This window comes from Tachyglossus aculeatus, chromosome 13 (assembly GCF_015852505.1).
Source record: "Tachyglossus aculeatus isolate mTacAcu1 chromosome 13, mTacAcu1.pri, whole genome shotgun sequence".
Taxonomy (NCBI): domain Eukaryota; kingdom Metazoa; phylum Chordata; class Mammalia; order Monotremata; family Tachyglossidae; genus Tachyglossus; species Tachyglossus aculeatus.
The window spans coordinates 24,001,497-24,014,010 of record NC_052078.1 but is presented as its reverse complement, the minus strand read 5'-3'; the positions used below and the strand labels follow the sequence as shown (position 1 = coordinate 24,014,010).

Here is a 12,514-nt window from a genome sequence, read left to right as displayed (position 1 = left end):
TCAGTGGAAAGAGCAGGGGCTTGGAAGTCAGAGGTCATGGGTTTGAACCCTGGCTCCGCCACTTGTCTGCTGCGTGACTGTGGGCAAGTCACTTAACTTCTCTGTGCCTCAGTTCCCTCATCTGTAAAATGGGGATTAAGACTGTGAGCCCCCTGTGGGACAACCTGATCACTTTGTAACCTTCCCAGCGCTTAGAACAGTGCTTTGCACATAGTAAGTGCTTAACAAATTCCATCATTATTATTATTAAGTGGTAGGAGAGAGATGGGGTGTTAATTGGAAGGGGCCCAGGGATCAAGGGAGGGTTTTTTTTAGGATGGGGAGCCATAAGTGTGCTTGAAAGCAGTGGGGAAGAAGCTGTTGGAAAGTAAACAGTTGAAGATGGCAGTCAAGGAGGGAAGAAGAGAGGGGGCGAGTGTTTTAAAGCGTTATGAAAGGATGGGGTCAGAAGCACAGGTGGAGGAGGTAGATTTGGAGACGAAGCGTGAAATTTCATCTTGAGTTACTGCAGGAAATACAGGGAGAATCAAAGGGGGATTGGAAAGGAGCAGAGGAGATTTTAGGGAGATCACGCCTTATGGTTTCAATTTTGTTGACGAAGTATGTGGCCAGGTCATTAGGGGAGAGAGATGGCGGGGGCGGGAGGACAGGAAGTGAATGAAATGTCTGGAACAGCTGGCGAGGATAGTGGGTATGGGAGCAAATTAGGACAGAGTATTATTGTCGGGCAGTGGAGGGGGCTGAATTGAACGGAGAAAAATGAATTTGAGGTGGACGTGGTCAGAGAAGTGTCTGGATTTCCTCCAACAGCACTCCGCCGCACCTCGGTTTTTTTGATCCATGGCTTGATGCGTGGGTTCTGGGGTGGTCAACGGCACTTGTCTCTCTAAGGCACGTTCTGGGGCACCCTTTGGGGGGGAGGGGTTACGGATGGGGTCAACTGCCCTTCCCCTTTACGCGTCGCTCCGGAAGGGTCACCCCACTTAGGGCCTCTGGCAGCGTCACTGCCGTCGCCACCACCTTAGACTAGTTAAGTGATGCCACCCATCCCGACCTCATCTCTCAGCCATCTCACTGCTGCACAATTCCCCCGCCCTTCAGACCCATCCATTCATTCAGTCGTAGTTATTGAGCGCTTACTGTGTTCAGAGCTCTGTACTAAACGCTTGGAAAGTACCCCATGGAGGCTCGGTGGTCCCCCGTGGCGACCTGCTCCCTGATGGCGGCTCTCTTCTCCGGCAGATATTGCGGTCGGAGCCCCCTTCGCCGGAGAGGGCGGGCAGGGCCGCGTGTTTATCTACAACGGGCACCGGGACGGGGTCAGCCTCCGTCCGTCCCAAATTCTGGAGGGAGCGTGGACCTCAGAGACCACCCCCTCGGGCTTCGGCTTCACCTTGAGAGGAGATTCGGACGTAGACCACAACCGGTACCCAGGTGAGTCTGCCCTCTGACCTCATCTCCTCTTCCCTGCCATGGAGAAAGGCTTCAAGTCCAAGTGGGAAGGCCAGGGTCAAGTCCTTGATCCCTGGTCAATTGGTCAGTCAATTCTATTTATTGAGCACTTACTGTGTGCAGAGCACTGTACTAAGCGCTTGGGAGAATACACTACACAGACGCATTCCCTACTCAAAACGAGCTTGCAATCTAGCGGGAATAATAATAATGGTGGTATTGTTAAGCACTTCCTATGGGCCAGGCACTGTACTAAGCGCTGGGGTAGATACAAGCTAATCAGGTTGGACACAATCCCTGTCCCACATGGGGCTATCAGACTTAATCCCCATTTTGCAGATTTGGTAACTAAGGCACAGAGAAGTAAAGTGACATGCCCAAGGTCACACAGCAGATAAGTGGCGGAGCCGGGAACAGAACTCGGGTTCTTCTGACTTTCAGGCATGTGCTCTATCCACTAGGCTACACTTCCTGGTGGCGTGTCGGGTGACCAAACCACCTGCCCATTTTCTAGTGTTCACTCTGGGCTCGTGCTGGGCCTATCCCTGGTCCTCTCAGCCCAGACCACCCCCACCTGCTCTCCGGGCTCTCCACTTGACTAGCAGTGTGATGCCTCAGAGCCACTTCCGATCCCCCCCCCGGCCCTGGGACAACCAACCCCCAGCTCTCAAAGACGGTGGCCAGCCGTCTATGCTCGGCTGAGCTTGGCTTTCCGGAGCGCCCGCTGGATAATTGGCTTAAAAACCCTCAGGGCAGAGAGAGGTCGATTCTTACTGTGCATTCTCCCAAGGCCATTCTCCAAAAACGGGCCAGGCCGCACATCCTTTGGGAGGATGACGCTTCCTTCCACAAGGCAGCTGGCACTAGATATTCCTAACAGCCTAGCTGGAGGGGGAACTCCCAGGAATCCCCGGCACTGTGAATTGTATACGTGCCAACGGGTGAAACTCCAGAGAAGAAAACACATCTAGTGGCTTTGTCTTCCCAAGCCCTCTTTTATAAAAAAAAAAATGGTATTTGTTAGGCATTTACTATGTGCCTGGCACTTTACCAAGCTTTGAAGCAGAGACAAGGTTGGGCGCAGTCCGTTTCTCGCAGGGGGCTCATAATCTTCATCCCCATTTTACAGATGAGGTAACTGAGGCAGAGAGAAGTCAAGGGGAAGTGGCCTAGTGGATAGAACATATGCCTGGGATCTCAGCTCTGCCACTCATCTGCTGTATGACCTTGGGAAATTTACTTAACTTCTCTGTGCCTCAGTTATATATAAAATAAGGATTAAGACTGTGAGTCCCATGGGGGACGGGGACTGTGTCCAACCTGATTAGCTTGTATCTACCCCAGGAGTTAGAACAGTGCTCAGTGCATAATAAGTGCTTAAGAAATTCCATCATCATTATTATTATTACCATCATTATTGTTACTAATAAAAGAAATATGGTGTTTGTTAAGCATTTGCTAAATGCCAAACCCTGGGGTAGATTCAAATAATCAGACCAGCTGCAGTCTGTGTCCTACATGGAGCCAAAACTCTAAAGGGGAGGGAGAACGGGTATTTCTCCCCATTGTGCAGATGAGGGGAACTAAACACAGAGAAGTCAGATGACTTGCCCAATGTCACACAGCTGACAAGTAGCAGAAGCGGAATTAGAACCCACAACCTCGGAATCCCAAGACAGTGCTTTTTCCACTAAGCCACTCTGCTTCTCTATTTCACTCTATTCTCTATTTCACTGTTAAAAATAATAATAATAATGGCATTTATTAAGCACTTACTATGTGCAAAGAAAACACTATTCTAAGCGCTGGGGAGGTTACAAGGTGATCAGGCTGTCCCACGAGGGGCTCACAGTCTTGATCCCCATTTTACAGGTGAGGGAACTGAGGCACAGAGAAGTCAAGTGACTTGCCCAAAGTCACACAGCTGATAAGTGGCGAAGCTGGGATTTGAACCCATGACCTCTGACTCCAAAGCCCGGGCTCTTTCCTCTGAGACACGCTGCTTCTCTGTTCAAGTGAAAGTCCAGGAATTCTCTGTTCCTGGGGGGCTGAGGAGAAATCCTCCCTGAATCTGAGGTGAAGATTCAGAGAAGCAAGGCTCTGAGCACAACCAGAATTCCCACCCTTTTGTGGGTGGCCAGAATTCCCACCCTCCCGTGGCGGAATCTGGGTCAGGGTCTGGAACTGGAATCACGTTGTCTCCATTCAGTCTCTTCAAGCCTCCCTTTCCCCACCGCTGCCACCCTCTTCGGCCCATCCCCTTTTGAAGCCATTGTCGGTGGTACATAAAAATAGATTCCAGCCGGACTCCCGGCTAATTACACCCAGGAATTCACCCCCAGATCTGACTGTGTGGTGGGGGTTACAGACTCCGGGTTGAGGCGGCCTCTCAGAGACTCTTCTGGAGTCAGCGTGTGGCCACCAGCATAGGGTGGGCCGGCCCTGGGCTGTCGGGACTCGACTTACCAAGGCCACAGTGCTATCCTTCGGGATCTACTATCCCCAGGCTTTCTCCTAACCCAATCAATCGATCGGTCAATCAGTTGTCTGCCTCCGTTGCCTCCATCTCTGCCTAAGCTGAGCCTCATGAGTGGCCGAGGATGGAGGAAAAGGGTGAGGCCTCCGGATTCGTGTTGATGGACTCTCTTTGTGGCCCTAGTGTTCGACGGGAAGCCTCCAAGATGTGTCGAGAGGCGGGAAGTGAAATTCCCCTCCGTAATTAATGTGAAATCAGATTAAGTCTTTGGAGAGTAAGTCTCTTAGGAATGGAGGCTTGAGGCCCTTCAGACAAGAAAGGAAAACAATCTGGCGCGTTTGCTGGAAAATGCATTTATTTGTCTTTCGCTCCTGGAGCGCATGGTCGCAGTAAGACTCCAGAGGTTGGGGCCACGTTTTGTGAATTTCTTGGAAATGATTTTGGGGAAGTATCCACTGTATTCTCAAGTTCCAGGGTCACATCTGTCTTAGAAAAAGGCAAAATACTGGGAATCCCCTCTCCTTTTCATCTGCCTTCACCTCAGCAGTACACCGAGGAAGACCCCAGCCCCATGAGTCGACCTGTTCTGCCTCCCCTTCGGCCCTCTCCAGCCTAATAAGACCCTCTGCCTGGCCAGGACACCGTGGCCTACTGGAAAGAGGACAGGCCTTTTAGTCAAAGGACCAGCGTTCTCATCCCCACACTGTCCCCTGTCTACTGTGAGACCTTGGGCAAGTCACCTAACCCCTCTGCGCCTCAGTTTCCTCCATGTAACATGGGGATTCAACATCTTGTATTCCTTCTAATTAGACTGTGAGCCCCTTGTGGAAAATTGAGAGCATCTGTCCAGGTCATCTTCTCCAACCCTAAGCAAGGTGCTTTGGATTTAGTGACCTCTTAACAAGCGGCACAATTCCTAGGGCACTGACTGTGTCCTGGGAGAGCGTGGGCATCGGTCTGGCTTTGGCAGTGCGGTTGCCAGTGCACCGGGCATTCTCCGGTCAGGACAAGGAAAAACCTTGTGGGGAGGGGCAGAGGTGCCATTCATTCATTCAAATCAATCATATTTATTGAGCGCTTACTGTGTGCAGAGCACTGGACCAAGCGCTTGGGAAGTACAAGTCAGCAACAGATAGAGACGGTCCCTACCCAACAGCGGGCTCACGGTCTAGAAGGAGGAGACGGAGGACAAAACAAAACATGTAGACAGGTGTCAATAGAATTAAAGCTACATGCACATCATTAACAAAATAGAATAGTAAATCCGTACAAGTAAAATAGACTAATAAATCTGTACAAATATATATATACAAGTGCTGTGGGAGAGAAAGGAGCTAGGGCAGGGGGGATGGGGAGGAGGAGAGGAAAATGGGGGCTCAGTCTGGGGTACCACACGAATTCCCCCCCAGATGGCAGGGGGTTCCCTGCCCCTGCCTGCCTGGAAACTGAGCTTCTCCATCTGGCTGAGAGGGTTGTCTCTCTGCTGTGGTGTTGGAAATAAAAAGGAAATTTCCCGGTCCAGACATCGCTCCAGGTGTCTGTTTCAGTAGACACAGACTAGTACAAAAGCTGCATTCAGTTTCTTCATCTGTAAAATGAAGATTCAATACCTGTTCTCCCTCCTACTTAGATTGTAAACCCCATGTGGGCTGGCGGGAACTGTGTTTTCCCTGATCATTTAAATCTTCTCCAGTGCTTAGTAATAATAATAATAATAATAATAATAATAATAATAATGGTATTTGTTAAGTGCTTACTATGTGCCAAGCACCGTTCTAAGCGCTGGGGTAGATACAGCGTAATCAGGTTGTCCCACGCAGGACTCACAGTCTTAATCCCCATTTTACAGATGGGGTAACTGAGACACAGAGAAGTTAAATGACTTGTCCAAAGTCACACAGCTGCTGAGTGGTGGAGCCGGGATTAGAACCCATGACCTCTGACTGCCAAGCCAGGACTCTTTCCACCAAGCCACGCTGCTTCTCTAGTACATTGCTAGGCACAAAATAAGACCCTGACGTACCACAGTTATTATTATTAAAGGTTTGGACACCACAGGCATTCGATAAATCCTGCTTTTAGATGGAATGATGGATTGGGTACGTGCTCTGAACGAGTGAGACTGTTAGCGCCTCCTCTTCTATTTCACTTTGATTAATCTCCCTGGCTTCTTACAAACCTCCAGATCCCATCTCCCACAGTTGAGCAGAGGTTGCGAGGCTGAAGGGAAAGTTTGTTCTTGGGTTTCTCCAGGAGCTGTGCTGCTTTCCAGGCAGACCTCTGCGCAGGCACTATAAATACCTTGGGACGGTCACGCTGCCGACTATTTTTTCTTTGACATGACAAGGTTCGCAGCAAACATTCAACACTGAATTAGTGTTGGGGGAGGTCGGTTTAAGAGCACGGCCTGAGAGTCAGAGGACCTGGGTTCTAATCCTGACTCTGCCACTTGTCTGCTGTGGGACTTTAGGCAAGCCACTTCACTACTCTATGCCTCAGTTTCCTCATCCGTGAAATGGTGATTAAGACCACAGGGAATGTGTCCGACCTGATTATCTTGTATCTACCTCAGCGCTTATAAAGTGCCTGGCACATAGTTATCACTTAACAAATACTACTGTTATTATTATTATTATTATTATCATTATTATTATTATTATTGAGCAGCCAACTCTCATGGCGTAAGGCACTCCAAACTGGATAAACTACATCTTTGTTTCCTAGCTCAGAGATACAAGGCATCATTCCACACTGACACACTCTCCCATCGCTGTTTGGCTGGGACAGTTTTATCCTAACATCCCAAAAGTCTTAGGACCTGAGACTTTGTAGTGTCTCTTTTCTGGTTCCCTCTGTAATAGTATTTATTAAATGCTTACTGTGCGCAGAACACTTTGCCAAATGCTGGGAAAGTTTACATGGGTGGGAATTAGACACAGACCCTGTCCTTTGCGGGGTTCACCTACAGTCAACGTTGGAATGGGGTGAGAAACTTTGGAATGGGGTGAGAGGAGGAATGTGTGTGGGCTTGCTACTTTGTTGGCGGAATGATGTGGTGTTTTTTTTTCCAGATCTAATCGTGGGAGCGTTTGGGGCTGGAAAAGTGGTGGTTTACAGGTACGTGACCGGCGATGTGTGCATTTCTGGGGGCTACTCCTACTGGGCTGTGACTCTCTGCGCCCCACTGGGCTAGAATAGCATTCCCGGGGTCATGCTCTCCCAGTTTCATTTAGCTCCCTCACTCTCATACGGAAACTTAGTCTTTAATGAAAAAGCGGTTTTCCGTGCCCTCCTTTTGCTATTTGCGCCTCGCCCTCCCCTCCCACTCTCTCCCGCAGTCTCCCATCAACAGGCTAACCGAGGCCCCGGAGATCCTGCATATGGTGGCCTACAGGACTGCCCCAACTAGAGCGTGGCTACCTGTGGCCCAGGGTGGACCAGGCTGTGGGGTGGAGCTCGGCGGGTTAACCCCGGGCCGGTTCGCTAAAGCTTGGAGGGTTTTAGGGTACAGGGTGCAGACAGAAAGAAGCCCAGAGCTGAGCAGGATCAGTTGGGACACAACCAGCTAGATATTCATCCACTCTCATATCCGGGGCTCCCACCCTCGATCTCCCCACCCTGCGGGTCCTGGGGACCACCCAGTCCTGTTTGCAGACCTGTAAGTTTCAAGTAAAAGGACAACGTGAAACTGATGGTTGCCAGTGACTTTCAAAGATAATATTCTTGGAAAGCAGCCTGGCCTAGTGGCGAGAGCATGGGCTTGGGAGTCAGAGGACGTGGGTTCTAGTCCCGGCTCCACCGCATGTCTGTTAGGTGACTTGGGGCAAGTCGTCCAACTTTTCTGTGCCTGTCATCTCCTCTGTAAAATGGGGATTAAAACGAGGACTAATTCTCTTGAGAAGACACTAATGCTAGGAAAAGTCCAGGGAAAACGTGGAAGAGGTAGACCGGAAGCTAGATGGATAGAAACCGTAACAACGATAACGGAGGAACCTTTAGAAAGGTTGCGGATTACGGCAGAAGACGGGACGTTCCGGGAAAAGTATATCCATGGAGTCGCTATGAATCGAAAATGACTAAAATGGGGATTAAGACTGTGAATCTCACATGGGACAACCTGATTTACCCCCAGCACTTAAAACAGTGCTTGGCACATAGTGAATGCTTAACAAATACCGTAATTATTATTATTATAGTACCTGTGGTATTTGTTAAGCACTTACTATGTTCCAGTCACTGTCCTAAGCACTGGGGTAGATATAAGATAATCAGGTTGGAAACAGTCCCTGTCCCACATAGGGTTCACAGTCTCAATCCTCATTTTACAGATGAGGAAACTGAGGCACAGGAAAGCCCAAAGTTGCACAGCAGACAAGTGGCAGAGCTGGGATTAGAACACATGTCTTCCGACTCCCAAACCCGTGCTCTTTCCATGAGGAGCTGGAGACAGAAGGTCGACTGGCCTCCAGGGCTCCAAGCAAACCCCTGCTCTGGAAACTGCTTCCCAGAGGCCACTTTCCAGAAGAGCGGGGTGAAGTGGGAAACAATATCCACAGTCTCTCTCGGCCCTGAGAGCCACAGTGACACATCTGATGGTGGGGGAGAGGAAGCAGCAGGAGATCGAGGGATCGATGGAGAATCATCATAATAATAATTATAATTACCTGTGGTATTTAAGTGCTTTCTATGTGCCAGGCACTGTACTAAGCGCTAGGGTGTATTCGTGGCAGCTTCCCTTGGGACCAATACCTGCAGAAGGTCCTGCCAGCAGGGCCCACTGTCTGGGCTCAGTTCTAGTTAGGTTGGCCACGAGTGGCCCTTGAAAACATCGGGCCTTGAAAACATAGAAGCAGCATGGCCTAGTGGAAAGAGCCCAGGCTTGGGAGTCAGAGGTCATGGGTTCTAATTCCGGCTCCACCCCTTGTCAGCTTTGTGACTTTGGGCAAGTCACTTAACTTCTCTGGGCCTCAGTTACTTCATCTGTACAAAGGAGAATTAAGACTGTGAGCCCCCCGCGGGACAACCTGATCACCTTGGATCTACCCCAGTGCTTGGCCCATAGTAAGCGCTTAACAAATACCATCATGATGATTATTATCGGACACTGAGATGGGGAAGAAGTCACCTATGCCGGGCTGGGATAGCAGTGAACGTGATGAGGATTTTGTGGAAGATTCGGAGAGATACCTGGAGCTAGTCAGACCCTACAGCATTTCTCCGTGGGAAATTTCCAACCCCTTTCCTCGCTCCAGAGTCATTTTGTAGTCCCCCCCAGGTCTGTGCTAACATGGCCATCGCTTTTGAAACCTAAAAACTCAGTGGAAGGACCTGAGGCAGGGGGGAGACTGGTCACTGAAAATACAAAGGCTTCTGCTGCCGTTTCCATACTTGACCAGCTGAAAACCAGACTGCCCAGCGTAGAACTGGACAATGGGCCCCCCGTTGTTCTAGATTTGTAGTTTGACATGTTTGGCTGGAAACTGAATCTGGATTGCTTTTCTTGCCCAGAGCCAGGCCTGTGGTGACAGTGAGTGCCCAGCTACTACTTCAGCCAAGTGTCATTAACCCCGAAAACCAAAGCTGCCAACTCCCGGGCTCAGGGACTCCTGTGGCTTGGTAAGTTACTGCTTCAATCTTTTACCTTGTTTCATAATGTCTGAGGGTCACTGACCCCCTCAGAGCCTCGCCGGGCAAAGTAGGGCACTGCCAATCCTTCCAGTTGTCTGACTAAAGCCTGGAAGTCCAACTAACCCCCACCACTGAAGCCCAGTGGTGATTGGAAAGCTGAGCCATTCTGCACCGGCGTTTCGTGCCCTCCCATCGGGCCATCTTGGGGGACTGCCCTCTAATAATAATAATAATAATAATTATTATTATTATTATTATTATTATTGGACAGCACTACCATCCTTCCCGTCTCACAAGCCCGCAACCTTGGTGTCATCCTCGACTCCGCTCTCTCATTCACCCCTCACATCCAAGCCGTCACCAAAACCTGCCGGTCTCAGCTCCGCAACATTGCCAAGATCCGCCCTTTCCTCTCCATCCAAACCGCTACCCTGCTCATTCAAGCTCTCATCCTATCCCGTCTGGACTATTGCACCAGCCTTCTCTCTGATCTCCCATCCTCGTGTCTCTCTCCACTTCAATCCATACTTCATGCTGCTGCCCGGATTATCTTTGTCCAGAAACGCTCTGGGCATATTACTCCCCTCCTCAAAAATCTCCAGTGGCTACCAATCAATCTGCACATCAGGCAGAAACTCCTCACCCTGGGCTTCAAGGCTCTCCATCACCTCGCCCCCTCCTACCTCACCTCCCTTCTCTCCTTCTACTGCCCAGCCCGCAACCTCCGCTCCTCCACCGCTAATCTCCTCACTGTACCTCGTTCTCGCCTCTCCCGCCGTCGACCCCCGGCCCACGTCATCCCCCGGGCCTGGAATGCCCTCCCTCTGCCCCTCCGCCAAGCTAGCTCTCTTCCTCCCTTCAAGGCCCTGCTGAGAGCTCACCTCCTCCAGGAGGCCTTCCCAGACTGAGCCCCTTCCTTCCTCTCCCCCTCGTCCCCCTCTCCATCCCCCCATCTTACCTCCTTCCCTTCCCCACAGCACCTGTATATATGTATATATGGTTGTACATATTTATTACTCTATTTATTTATTTATTTATTTATCTTACTTGTACATTTCTATCCTATTTATTTTATTTTGTTGGTATGTTTGGTTCTGTTCTCTGTCTCCCCCTTTCAGACTGTGAGCCCACTGTTGGGTAGGGACTGTCTCTATGTGTTGCCAATTTGTACTTCCCAAGCGCTTAGTACAGTGCTCTGCACATAGTAAGCGCTCAATAAATACGATTGATTGATTGATTGATTAATGATGGCATTTATTCAGCGCTTACTATGTGCAAAGCACTGTTCTAAGCGCTGGGGAGGCTACAAGATGATCAGGTTGTCCCACGGGGGGCTCACAGTCTTAATCTCCATTTTACAGATGAGGTAACTGAGGCCCAGAGAAGTGAAGTGACTTGCCCAAAGTCACACAGCTGACAATTGGTGGAGCTAGGATTTGAACCCATGACCCCTGACTCCAAAGTCTGTGCTCTTTCCACTGAACCATGCTCTAGACTTTGAGATCATTGTGGGCAGGGAATGTGTCTGCTTATTGTTAAATTGTACTCTCTCCAAGTGGTTAGAGAAGCAGCATGGCTCAGTGGAAAGAGCACGGGCTTTGGAGTAAGGGGTCAGGGGCTCGAATCCCGGCTCTGCCAATTGTCAGCTATGTGACTTTGGGCAAGTCACTTCACTTCTCTGGGCCTCAGTTCCCTCATCTGTAAAATGGGGATTAAGACCGTGAGCCCCCTGTGGGACAACCTGATCTCCTTGTAACCTCCCCAATGCTTAGAACAGTGCTTTGCACATAGTAAGCGCTTAATAACTGCCATTATTAGTAGTAGTAGTAGTAGCAGAGTGCTCTGCACACAGTAAGTGCTCAATGAACACAATTGATCACTTCTAGGGCCTCCTCAGAGAGCTGACTTTAAGCTACAATGACTGAGTTGAAATGAGAAATGCTTCTGCTTTCTGCTGGTCCCACAGGGACTGAGGGGGTGGCAGTCTGCACAGGGAAAGGCAGAGTGATAAAATGGCTTACATCCATCTCCCCCAGAGAAGGCCTACCCCTTGGGTCATTGCGGGCCCCTCTCCTCCCACTCTGCCTCACTAGATGTGTGTTTGTGTTAAAACACTCAATCTCCTTGCCCCCTCCCACCTCACCTCGCTACTCCCCTACTCCAACTCAGACCGCAAACTTTGCTCCTCTAATGCCAATCTTCTCACTGAACTGCCATCTCACCTATCTCACCGCCGACCTCTCACCCACACCCTACCTCTGGCCTGGAATGCCCTCCCTTCTTATATCCCTTCTTATATCCTCCCCTCAAAGCCATATTGAAGGCATATCTCCTCCAAAATGCCTTTTTTCCCATTCCCTTCTGCATCACCCTGACTTGCTCCCTTGAATCACTGCCTCTCCCAGCCCCACAGCACTGTGTTCATATCTGTAATTTATTTTTTATTTATATTAACTTCTACCTAGAGAAGCAGCGTGGCTCAATGGAAAGAGCCCGAGCTTTGGTCATGGGTTCAAATCTTGGCTCCGCCAATTGTCAGCTGTGTGACTTTGGGCAAGTCACTTAACTTCTCTGGGCCTCAGTTACCTCATCTGTAAAATGGGGATTAAGACTGTGAGCCCCCTGTGGGACAACCTGATCACCTTGTAACCTCCCCAGCACTTAATAAATGCCGTTATTATTATTATTATTATTATTACTTCCCCCTCTGTTGTGGGCAGGGAATATGTCTGTCTATCGTATTGTACTCTAGAAGCAGCATGGCTCAGTGGAAAGAGCCTGGGCTTTGGAGTCGAGGTCAGGGGTTCAAATCCCAGCTCTGCCAATTGTCAGTTGTGTGACTTTGGGCAAGCCACTTCACTTCTCTGTGCCTCAGTTCCCTCATCTGTAAAATGGGGATTAAGACTGTGAGCCCCCCGTGGGACAACCTGATCACCTTGTAACCTCCCCAGCGCTTAG

The 12,514-nt window shown here is 49.9% G+C and overlaps 1 protein-coding gene across 1 annotated transcript in view; it reads left to right on the top strand.

Moving 5' to 3' along the window:
* ITGA8 (integrin subunit alpha 8) overlaps positions 1 to 12,514 on the top strand; it is a 107,705-nt gene that overhangs the window by 28,699 nt on the left and 66,492 nt on the right. Inside the window, exons 13-15 of the mRNA XM_038755834.1 lie at positions 1,243 to 1,434; positions 7,000 to 7,045; positions 9,437 to 9,544. Coding sequence (XP_038611762.1) covers positions 1,243 to 1,434; positions 7,000 to 7,045; positions 9,437 to 9,544 — 346 coding nt within the window. The remainder of the gene's footprint in view (positions 1 to 1,242; positions 1,435 to 6,999; positions 7,046 to 9,436; positions 9,545 to 12,514) is intronic.